Source organism: Gavialis gangeticus, unplaced genomic scaffold (genome assembly GCF_001723915.1).
Source record: "Gavialis gangeticus isolate Ggan-Ray unplaced genomic scaffold, GavGan_comp1, whole genome shotgun sequence".
Classification (NCBI taxonomy): domain Eukaryota; kingdom Metazoa; phylum Chordata; order Crocodylia; family Gavialidae; genus Gavialis; species Gavialis gangeticus.
Window position 1 is genome coordinate 6035713 of NW_017729020.1, and position 12278 is coordinate 6047990.

At 48.3% G+C, this 12278-nt stretch overlaps 1 protein-coding gene across 2 annotated transcripts in view; it reads left to right on the forward strand.

Annotated features, from left to right (window-relative positions):
• The window catches only part of ZMAT4 (zinc finger matrin-type 4), a 145292-nt gene that overhangs the window by 50123 nt on the left and 82891 nt on the right, over window positions 1-12278 (forward strand). For both annotated transcript variants that reach the window (XM_019514432.1, XM_019514430.1), the window contains exon 3: window positions 3740-3829. In XM_019514432.1, the coding sequence (XP_019369977.1) occupies window positions 3740-3829 (90 nt within the window). The remainder of the gene's footprint in view (window positions 1-3739; window positions 3830-12278) is intronic.

The window sequence follows — 12278 nt, forward strand, 5'->3', positions numbered from 1 at the left end:
ACAACAAGGAGAGGGTCCAGAGGAGGCCACTCGCATGATCAGGGGGCAGCAGAGCAGGCCCTACGAGGAGAGGCTACGGGACCTGAACCTGTTCAGCCTCCACAAGAGAAGGCCGAGGGGGGATCTTGTGACCTGTTACAAACTAGTCAGAGGGGACCAGCAGGTACTGGGGAAGTCCCTGTTCCCCCGAGCACAACCAGGAGTGACCAGGAATAACAGTCACAAGCTGGCAGAGGGGAGATTTCGGCTAGATATCAGGAGGTGCGACTTCACGGTCAGGGCGGCTAGGATCTGGAACCAACTTCCAAGCGAAGTGGTGCTGGCTCCGACCCTGGGGGGCTTTAAGAGGAGGTTAGATGAACACCTTGCTGGGGTCGTTTGACCCCAGTACTCTTTCCTGCCAGGGCAGGGGGTCGGACTAGATGATCTACTCAGGTCCCTTCCGACCCTAGAAACTATGAAAGCTATTTGACATTACTTATCTTGATTAATTTGTTCCTATTTTATTTTATTGGATGATCCTGTTTTAAAATGCACAGTCACATTTATGCAGACCGATTTAGCCTGCATTTGCACTGTGGAGAAACTGCTCTGCCATGTTTTAATAGTAAATTAATTTTTTAAACTGGCAAATCTGTGATCTGAAATTGTAAGTAGTGGTGCAGTCGCCCTGCAGGACAGGCGAGATGGAGTTTTCCTGCCGATACGTTTGCATAATAACAGCTGCTCTGCTGGTCTGGATTTTGTGCGTGTGAGGCTGTTGCCTGCAGCTTCCTTCCCTTGGATCTCCTGGCAAAGGAGGGCTTTAATTGTGATTAAGTGATGCCCTAAAATCTTACGTGCGCCAACTCAGGGCTTTTGCAAGGGAAGCTTTTAGTGTGTCTTTGTATTTTAACAATCATAACATTTACGTTGTCAATCAGTGCTAATAGGAGGAGTACATTTCACTCTCCTTTTTCACCTGCCCAGAATACACAGTTACTTGGGAACACAGTGTGGGAGTCCTATTTATCATGTCACTCCTGTGAGCTGCGAAGTGCAGAAGGAAATTATCCCACCCTGGCATCTCCCGGCATTTTCTAGTCCTTCCCCCACAAGAGCAAGCTCGGTGAAAACTTTCCTGCAAGGGGAATCGCTGGGGAACCGGAGGCGCCTGCTCAGCACAGTTGCTGGCCAGGGTGCCATTCCCTGGGACGCGTTACTGCCTGGTTTGCAAGGAGATGCGTAGTTCAGGCGTGACTTTGTAAGGCAACTCCATAGGTGTCTTAAGGCACCCTGCAAAGGGAGGCTTTTCCATTGGGAGCCCTGAAACGGTGGTTAGTCTCTTTCTGTAGTGCAAATTAAGCCCGCCTGTGTCCCCGTGCAAGCCTTTCCCTTTGCAGGCCTGGGGGCTCTGTCACACGCACAAATAAATGCGGGAAGGACTCTCGCGTGGAGCAGAATTGGGAGCACTCGGGGGCAAGGGCTTTAATTAAAGGAGAGGGGGAGGAGGCAGGCACTGGCCAATCCCGGAAGCGTGGAACCAGTGCTGCTTGAATCAAAGTAATGACTTTGCTTAAAATGCAAAATTATTAATGCAAGAAATAGCATGAAATTGACCCTCTGTACCATTTAAAGTAATTGCTATTTCCAGCTCCCTTTTCTTTCTTTCTTCCTCTTCCCTTCCTTTCTTTTTGCCTCAGCTGCACTTTTCGCACAAATGAAACTCTGAAATAGCGACGTTGGGAGCTGAACTGCTTTCAGCCTCGTTATAAGTGTTGTTTATTCTTAGCCATTAAAAATGGGAATATTAATTTTGCCAAATGCTTGTCATTAGAGGGTTTATTAATATAGCCTGTATATACGCATGCACTTGTGCGTGTTCACACGATCGCGTTATGGAGAAGACGGGGGATGTGTCCACTGCTCTTTCTTTTCCTTTGCTTTCCTGGGCCAGTTGCAATGGGTGCAAGCGATTAATTGGTAGCTTCTCCCTATCTGCCTGCGTCCGGATTTGCAATGTCCCCGACGCCGTGGGGTTTCAGTGCTTCCATGTCACCCCCGGCCCATGTCTGACCTGGACACCAGGCTGGCTGCCCAGTGCCTCTGGCAGCCATCAGCTGGCTCGCGCCCTGTGTGCAGCCTTTTTCATTTGCAAGCTAACGGGATCTGATTTGACTGAGGAAATCAAAGTCCTTGACCCTCCAATACTTTTTCTCCCCTGTTGTTCTCGCTTCCTTCGGCTCCTCCTCTGCCAAAGGGTTCAAAGCACAGTCTGTGCCTGGCCTGAATGGTATCTTAAATCACTTCCAGCACTTTTACCGCTGACGTATAGGACCAGGGACTCTCTTCCTTACGCCCTGCTTTTGGCACAGACTTTCACAGCCTCTCACTAAATAAAGTTGGCTTCGCGAAAGCTTGCGCTCTCCCTGTACCTCGATCGTAGTTGGCCTATAAAGGTGCATATCAAGCCTGCCTTCTGACGGACTTCAGGCTAACACCACTAACGGCCTCTCTCTGTCACCAAACCGATCACAGCTGCTTGTCCTCACTGCGGACAGAATATGACGCGTTCCCGGTTGAGGGTCAAGTCAGTTGACTTTGCAATAATTTGTCCTTTTTTTTTTTTTTTATGGACAAGTTTATCTGGGGAGCCAAGCCCTTTGGGAACGCTTAGACCAGAATAGGGACAGTCCCAGGTATTCTCCAAAGAGGGAGATGGACCTGCACGTTACCAAACGGGGAGCTGAGCGCTCCTTGGCCTGCAGAATAAAAGGAGGAAACATCCAGTAGTGACCGACACTGGGCATGGGGGTGCCTGGGGCCTGCGTTCTCCAGGACGGCACGTCTCGTATCCAACTTGAAGGGAGACTGATGAGCGGCTCGGGCTGTCTAGCAAACCAGCGTCAGCCCGTGGGCTCTGGAGGCTGGTGTCCTTGTGCAGCATGTGCCTGCTTTTTCCCTGCTGGCAGAGCCCCTTCCCAGGCACCATCACTTCCCCAAAGTCTTGCAGTCGCAGGCAAGGTTTTGCTGTGAGGCTCCCAAACGAAGGGAGACGAACGGGAATGCCTGCACCAGCTGCGGCAGTGGCTCGTGCAGCCCAGTCCCCTGCGTCTGACAGTGGCCAGGCAGCAGGTGCTTTAGAGGAAAGCATACGTCCTCCATAATGCCCAATTATCTGATAATTAGCCCGTGGGAGAGGTTCTCTCCTACCTCCTGGTAGTTATGGGTTGGCTTAATTCCTGGAGCATGAGATTTTTATATCCCTTATAAATTTTTATCCCATCTAAAGTATAGTAACTGGAATTGGAACTGCTTCAGTTAGTCAAACCTATGCCTATTGCCTAATCCTTTATGGTTCCTGCCCTGTCGGCTCAAAATGAAATCCTCCTGCACTTTTAGATGTACGAAAACCTTCCCTAGTGTCCAGTAGTAACGAATGCTACCCTTTTCTGAACTTTTCCCATTTTGTGGACTTGGGGAAGTCAGGGCTGAGCATGGTTTTGAATGAAGTGTGCCACTTTCCTCTGCATAGGAGGGCATGAGAAAAATGCTGCAATTAATCTCTGCCCCTCAGATAGGGCCAGCGCCCCAGAAAATAGTCTCTGAATGTAGGCGTTACTCAGGTTTCCCCCACTTTCCTCCCAGTACCTCTTTTCCAAGACTCATTCAGGACTCTGATCTCCCTACTGTGCAGCACAAAAAAAAAAAAAAAAGCTTGGATTATTGCAACTCGGTTTCTTGCTTTTTCCTTTTGCAGAGTCGGAAGCATGCAAGCAAAGTGCGTCTTTATTACATGCTGCACCCTGTCGATGGAGGCTGTCCAGCCAAGAAGCTGCGATCAGAAAATGTGAGTGTCTCTCAGAGTACCAATCTATTGCACTGCTTTGTCTGTCTTTGACTGTGCACCAAGGCATTTCACATCTATGACAGCTCTTGATAATCACATGCCCAGAGGTAACATTTGGATTAGCTGAAGTGCTAAGTAACTGGAAATAATTTTCAATAAAGATACAGAAAATATTACATGCATCAGCAACAGTAATTGAATTTTCAGTTCTTTTTAGTAACAGTTTGCAGGAAAGACAAAAAAAAAAAAAAGCATCCTTGCGACACAAATCCAGTATTCACTCAGCCCATTCAGGGAGAGACTGAGCTATGGGAAAGACGTTTGGGTTGTTGGCTGGGAAGCTGCACTGCAAACCATTGGAAGGATAATGGATGCTTGCATTTTCAGTCTCATTCGCTTGGAATCGGGGGTAGTAAAAACCACGCTTTAATTGCAGTGGTTGAAGTTGTGCAGTTGTTGTTGGAAGCCTGGATTGAAGTCGTTGCGAGCCGCAGACATTTGGATGCACAAGTTTCTCACCCAGGGGGGTGGGACATCTGGTCAGGAACAAGTGGCAGCAGAGAGAAGCTGGAGAGAGATTTGTGGAGGAGAGTAACACTTTGAAGGGAGGCGAGGGTGAAGGCAGCATGTAGGCAGTGAGCAGCCTCCGTCCACGGGTGTCCTGCAACGCGAGGTCTGCTCCTCTTGCAGCCCTTTAATACATCGCTTTTGATGTCCTGGCTCTGCTCTGCTTCCGTGACTGCCCCAGCTGCTCTCCTTGCTCCCTGCCTTTACATCTCTCACTGATAGCTCTGTCCTCCTAGTTTAGATCACTTGGCATCAACAATTCAGTCTGGGAGATTTTAATATTCCTGGGAGCCGAGCAGAGAAATCCATGGGCATTACACTGAGGATCCCCCCTACAGCGAAATGAGCCTGTCTTTTGAGCTGTGTCTTGTTCTGGGCTTATCTCTGGGTTTCATACATCACCAGGGCTACTGCCCTGGCCTTGTAATGCAGCAATTTTGTGTCGTGCTCGCCTGCCTTTGCTCGGTGCCAGGAACCTCTCCAGCACAGTCAGCAGCCGCTTCTGCTAACAGCGGCCACAGACTTTCCTCTGTTACATCGGCTGCTAATCTCCTGGACCCTTTGTTGTACTGGCCCCTGGGGCAGTCTCACAGCACCAGCATAACCGGTAATGAAACCAGTGGAAAACCTTCGGGGGTAAGGCACCTTCCTCCTCTTTGGAAATCCCAGCCAGCAGCAACTGAGGGTCCTGGATGTGCATGTAGGAGTTCAGGTCTCTCTCGACACGTTTCTTCTTTGGGTGACATCAGAGGGTTTTGGTCCTGTTTGACATGCATCAACATGCTTGTTTTGGTCTCAGTATTTTCTAAAGGGTGGCGAGGGTGTGAGGGGCAGGGGGTGCAGTTTTGTGGACCTGCCTGCGAATGCAGGTCTAATAAAAGATTTACCCAAAGATGCCTGTCTGCCTGTGTCCTTAGACCAACACGACTACAACCAACACCCCTTTCCATAGATGAGCACTCTAAACAGGAAAGGCCTGGGGCTTTCTGCAGCGTGCTCCAAAAAAGCGAGGGCTGAAAGGAGAAGCAAGATGAGTTTGAGACACCCAGCTACCGGGGCCCAGCACAGCCAAAAACTCAAGTGTTTTACAGTCGCAGCGAACCTGACAGTTGCACCATAGCGAATTGTACGGTTGCAGCAAACCCGACAGTCGCACCACAGTGAATCATACAGTCGCACCATGGTGAATTGTATGGTTGCAGCAAGCCTTGATGGCCAGTCTGCAGCCTCTTGGAAAACTGCTATCATATCTGCCTTACACATTTAATAAACACACCAGCCTAAGGAAACCAGGCCCACAGACATTGGTCCAGAAGTAAAAAAGAGGCTAAATTTGTCAAGTAGCGAGTTCACCCAGAATGAGTCACTCAGGCCTCTCTCTCTGGTCATAGCCCAGCACCAGTTGCATGGGGAAGAGCCCAGGCACGCGGCATCCCAAGCATGTCATGTCTGGGAGTGTGAACATGGCTTAATGTGATCAATATTTAGTAAGATACCCTCTAATTAAAGAGAGACGCATGCAGGCTTCGGAAAGCTCCTTCACGCTGTCATTAAAATGTTAGTGGAAATTTTCCGTTCTATGCAGGGTAATTGCAGCTGCAGTTCTGCCCCAGAAGTGCAGCACCTTACAGTTGTCTTAGCGAGGTATTTAGTCACAGAACGCTAACGACGCAACACGCCGCTATTCAGCAGCAGGCAGTTGCAGCTTTGGGAGGCAGGCAGTCCTATATTGAAGTTCACTACAACTGACAAGTCCTTGTGGTGCCTGACATATACATCTTACCGTGCAGATACGGTGTACAAAGAGCTAAATATAACCTACGTAAGACAAACCTGACCTGCTTTTCATTCCTTTTCCTATTGGGAAGGGATAGGGGAAATGAGAATGATTATGAACTTGCTGACCTTGAGCGTCGTGTTTCCTCGTGTTGAGGCATCCATCTTTACGGAAGAACGGCTACTTGCAAATCAGGTGAATGAGGGAGATATGCAAAAGCTACAACCCGAAAAATCATGGATGCTATAACAACGTAAGAGGGAAAACCTGATCAGAGCATTTGCACCGCAAAGTTTGCAAAGTCAGGTTCCCAGGGAGGAATATGTTTTACCTGTCACTGCTCAGATATTATCCAACCCTTTGTATTCTAGTCTAGCGTAAAGAGAGCTGAGCTATTTGGATCACTTCTTGAAGGCAGCATGATGGCATCATTACCACGTACAGGATGCAGCTGGGTCCCACTCACTTCAGCTTGCTAGTAGTGTTATTCAAGCCATGGCACAGTGGTTTTAATGATATTAAAAATGCAGTTACTTGAGCATGACGTTCTCAGAGGCCAAGTAGACTTCTGCGTAAAAGTGTAGGTAGCTGGAAAGGGTCCCTTTGCCTCCTTGCATAGGAAATGGTACTTTATGCGACCGTATCTTCTACCCCTTGCATGCTTTTAACCAGAAGTGAAATACTTGGTTTTCCTTCCAAGTGATATTAAAGGGAAAAGGTTGTGAGGAAGGAAGGAGTGCTCAGGTTGTATCTATTTGATGAACCGGGCGTCTCAGATTCTACATTATCAACATAATTTTCCATTTGACCTTTAAATAACATGGAAGATAATATTTGCTGTTATACGATGCTTATGAAAACATGCCCTCCTCCTTAAACACCCATTATCCCTGCATTGCATAAAGCCCTGGTTTGACACTACCCAATTATTAGGCAGCTCTTCATTGTTTAAATATTTTGGGTACAATAAATCTCCCAGCTTTGGGAGTGCCGAGTGATTCTTGACCTTTTCCTTCAAATTCGCACTTAACATTTCAGTGAAAAGTAATCTGAGAAGGTCGCGGGCTGTGTTGGCGACCCTTTCAAATTAGCGATCGTGTCCTCGCATCCCAGAAATGGAAATCGGGCTCGGTTAGGTCGGCTCATGACCCATTTTGATGACGATAAGAGGCATTGCCGGCTTTGGGGAAGAGGGGTTGATATGGGGAGAAACCCACTCGCATGCTCTTCCTGCTCCCAGCCATCAGAATAGCCCCAACCTGTAGCTGCTCTGCGGGGAGTGAAAGGGCAGTGGTCGTAAGACAGGACTTGCTTGAGGGGCTGCAAGTAAAACGACACCCACTTACATACTGCACAGACTCCCGTATGCCTTGCAGGAAATGCAACGGAGAGTTAAGCAAAGGAGCTGATGCTGCTGTTCTCTGTGAACGAAGCATAAAGGATGCCGGCTTCTTTCTTCAGAGGCTCGTATTCAGAATTGCTAGATAGGTTATCGGTGAACCGTTTCCCTCCACCATCAGTATTTGGACAGTCCCTTTTCCAGGATGAACGCATGCCAGAAGTGACATGTTTGGTACTTACAGGGCACCTCCATGCATTCATTAACGCGCCCTCGTTACTGCGCGCTAAGTTCGGGACTTGGCTAACTGAGCGGTCGTGCAACGCGCAGTCACCCGCGCTACTGGGCGGTAGCCTAATAACACTCGGCAGTAGCGTGTTAGCAAGACATTTGCCCGGCACGCTCCTGATCAGCGGTATTAGGTTACTGTGCAGTAAGCATCTTGTGCATATGGGCCCATAGGGGAACTAAAGCCAGATGCTTGGATGATCTCCGATACGGGGCAGACTGTACCCGATCACAGGTTTTAACTGAAATGTGCCTCTTGCTTTAAACAAGTTGAAGCAAAGGAATTAGGCCTGGAGAACGTTTAATTTCTTCTTCAGTAGAAATAAAGCAGAGATGTGCGTAGGCGAGGAACTGGTACAGGGTGAAACCACTCTTTGCTTCCTTTCCGTATAGTCCCCGGTGCCTGGTCCTGCCTAGTTCAAACACACACTTGGAAAACCTGTCGTCCCTTCAGCTGCAAGCAAAGGTGGGAATCCAGCCTCTGTGACGAAGAGGAAGTTTATTTCCCTCCTGAATTAGGCGTGGACTGTGGCATTGCTAGACCCAGGAGACATGGCATATTCATTTATTTTGTGGATTGCATCCATTAATGTTGTGTTATTTGTTCCAAGATGCGTTTGTTTCCTACTATATTCCGAGGTGCAAGAATCTTTTCAGTAAGAGATCCATGTCATCTTAAGGCAATGCTCCCTATTTCTCTGTAGCATTAGAAAAGGCGTCCAGACCTCCGACTTTGCTTTTTAGCAGCCAAGCTGTCTTGTGCAAAAATGAACTCGCATTTAAGAGACACTTCTCAGTGCTTTGAGTGTCATGTTTGTTATTGCTGTATTTCCAGGGTTCACAAACCTTTTCTTCCTAGTCAAACCTAGGAAATGAAGACAAGAGACTTGCATCTATGGAAGAAAAATCTGCTTTGCTTTTCCCTAAGCTTGCTTAAGAGACATCTCGCAAAGGACTGCAACAGCACTGGCTTTTGTGCGGATTGTGCCTCTTAGCGACTTGTTAACAAGCATCCGAATAACTCAAGTTAATTCTATCGGATGTTCAAGATTTGCTTTGAAGTTTCTAACATGATGGCAAGGAGCCCTGTGAGTTAGCTGCATGGTTAGATGTGAATACAGAATTGCAGAGAGGTGGATGGTCTCATTTTTGGGAAGCGGCTGGCACAAAGTGGGGTTATGTATGCCGTACTTTGTGTTTCCACGTGATGTGCACTTTGTGACAAGCTCCTCCCTGGAGAGGCTCTTTCATCTTCTAGTCCGGGCAAAGCCCGTGAGGATTTTGTGCAGAAAGAAGCATGGCTTATGCTGTCGTTGAGGCAGGGCTGGGCAGGGGGCTTGGGCTGTGAAACGCTCGGAGAAGGGGGGACCCTGGGAGTTGGCCAGAGCAGCTGCGGAAACTGCTCCTTTGGTGCTGGTAGATGGATGCGGTATGGCAGCTGGGAGGTACCAGTTAGGCCCTGAGCTCAGTCCCATTTGCATTGCTGGAAGTTGGGCTTTGTACTCCAGCAGGAGTTGCAGAGATGGTCCTGAGCAGCAACTGAATTTCAGATGAGACTGATGGAAACGCAGCCGATAAAGGCGTGCACGAGGGGTAGCAGCTTGCGTTCTCAGCTTTGAGCGGGAACATGCTGAATCCACCTGTGTTGCAAAACCCATTTTGACACCCGTCCTGTCACAGTGGGGTTTTACTTGTAGCCCCAGCTCTTTGAACCCACAACGAATCTCAGCTCCCGCCAACACCGGTGCCTGGGTCTCCTGCTTGCAGAGAAGAGCCTGGAAGTAGAAGCCAAGCGCACATTTCCACTCGGGCGCGCCGAGCACTCAAGGCTTCCCAAGCCTTGCACCCATGTGCAGGCACGTATTTGGGTGTCAGCATAGGGCGATGCAGTTCAGTGTGACTCTGCCTGAGATAAAGTAAAGCGACACTGCAAGAAGAGTCTTCAGAGATTTGCACCGGTTGAACTAAAGTGGTTTAGACTCACCCGCGCTATGGAAAAGGGCACCCCTCTGTGCACCCAAGCCCTCTGATGCAGATGGGCTTCTCTGTACCTCTGCCCCAGCTTGTCTTTCTGGTTGATGCTGCTGCTCTGCTCTCGGGAAAGGACCTGTCTGCTGCGCCACGCCAGGAGCCTGCAGGGCAAGGCGCGCATCCCAGAATAGCAGGCTGCCTTCCCCTAAGCACGCTGTCACGTCTGAACAGCCCCTAAACGCTCTTGGCATGCAGCCTCTCTCCACCCAGCCCGCAGGGGCATGCGGCTGCCTCCCCCGGTATCTGTCCAGGCTAGGGCATCTTGATCTACAAGGGATATGATTTAACTAGACGACTACGCAATCCTTTCATCTTGGTGTCACTCAAACATCGACAAAAGAAACCGGGCTCGGGTTTCCCGCAGCCCGGCTGCTTACGCATAAACCATCCCTGACAAAGTGACAGGCGGCGTAATTACCCGTCAGGGTCAGAACAAGGCTCGGAGCATCTGGCCATTAGGCGCCGTGTCCACATGGAAGGAATGAGGAGGGCCACGCTGCTGACAAAATGTGCCTCAGATGTGTGTAATTAATTAATTAATGTTTGAGCCAGAGCATTTCCCTTAATGCTGCCACGGCTTCTTAGGAGGTTAAAAGAAAACTTGGTGGGAGTAAAGCCGAGAAGGTGTGTTTGTATTATGCATGGGGAGGGAGACACTGAAATCCCACTAGGGATTTAGCTACTCAACACCCTCTGAAATTGCTAGGAGCTCTGCGGGTTCAATTCACGCCGGCTTTGAATCTCTCATCAGGAAACATTATTGGCCAGTGGAAGAAAAGGAATAGTTTAATACTGATCTGCATGTTGGCATACAAGGAACAGGAATAACCTGCCTTTCTTAATTGCTCCCTAACTCTGAAAGTAGGTTGGAAAGAAAGTGTCACTGAGAGACACGGAGAGAGACGCCAGTGCGTAAACACTGCAGTGCATCAGGTTTTCAGACAAAAGCTCTGTTGCTGATTCTTTATGTGTTGCAGCCCTTGATGATCAATGAAGTGGGAGCATTTTTCCTGGGCGCTCGACTTTCAGGTCCTTCCTCTTTGAAGACATGTAAAATATCTTGAATGAGTCCTATTTAACAGGAGTGTGGATTGCACTCGGAGCCCAAAATATCCTTCTGAGAAAGTTTCCCCTAAGGCTTAAGATGCTTGGTATTAAACAAATTGGGCAAAGTCATGAAAAGGAGTTGTTTTCCCAGTGGCTCTCTGCCTCCTATGGGTGAAAATGGATCTGGGTGGAGGAGGGGACAAGGAGGCATTTGCTTTCCCAGCTGATGCTGCATCTCATGGGTATGCCATAACTTTTTGGATGAAGAGCGAGCATTTCACATGGTGGAAATGGGCCTGCTTTTGTGCTGCTCAAGCTGGTTCTGATGTAAAATGCCCGCTGCTGGTTTAAAGGAATCAGGACTCGGGGTAGAGGTCAGATCTTTTATTAGACCAACTAGACATTTGCAAACAAACAAACAAAAAAAGTCTTTAATTGCTGCCAGTTTAGTTGCTTTAAAAGGAAAATCTAGTCCCTTACAGCAGCTTTCCTTAAGCGCAACCCTAAATGTTGCAGCAGGTGCCACAGTGCTGTGGCAGAAAGGTGTTGCAGGGAGGATTTTTTTTAATCGGCTGAACTTAATCTGTGAATAATGCCAGTCGATCTGGATTGAAGGGAACTCTGCATGGTTCTTGAGAACGGCCGTCTTGTCCTAAGAGCTGATAATTCCTTGCCTTTCCCTGCAAACAACACTTTGCTAGCACTAGCTTCTTTCTTGTCATGCATCGAGGGACCAGCAAATATGAAGGATTCTCAAAGTTAGCTTTTGACAAGTACTTTAACACCAATGTAGGTTAATTAATGCTGTTCACTCAAAGGCAGAGAGAGATGCCTTACACAATGAGGCCAGAGTATAACATATTATGTAAATGATGATGGGGTTTCAGAGGGAGAGGCAACCAAATCATCTGTGATCAGGTTTTGGTGCTTAATTGGTGATTAAACAAACAGCAAGATGCCTTTAGCTGATTTTATTTCTGGGTTATCACGGCTCCCTGGAAGTGGTAAATATTTGTACCAGACAAAAACTCACTCAGCGGTCATTTAACAACTAAAGAATACTCCCAGGTGATTGGAGCCTTCACTTTGGCTCTTCATTAAGCTGGTGATATATCGGCACAGCGTACCTTGCAGCAGCCCAAGATTGTGCAGGGCAGAGGGAGAGAAGTCTTATTTGGTTACAGTTGCCATCGTGCATCCTCCTGCAGGATTGCTTTCTGGAATATTAAATGTCAAAAGCAATCAGGTATCTGCCCCTTATCTAGGGAGTCTGAACTGTAATATTGGAAAAAACATTTGCAGGTATTCAGCTTGATGGCTCTTTTCCGTGTTTCCACCCCCCCCAAGAACTACTTAGCCGCCAAGTAGCACAGTTACCAAGCCCAAACTGATCCCATTAT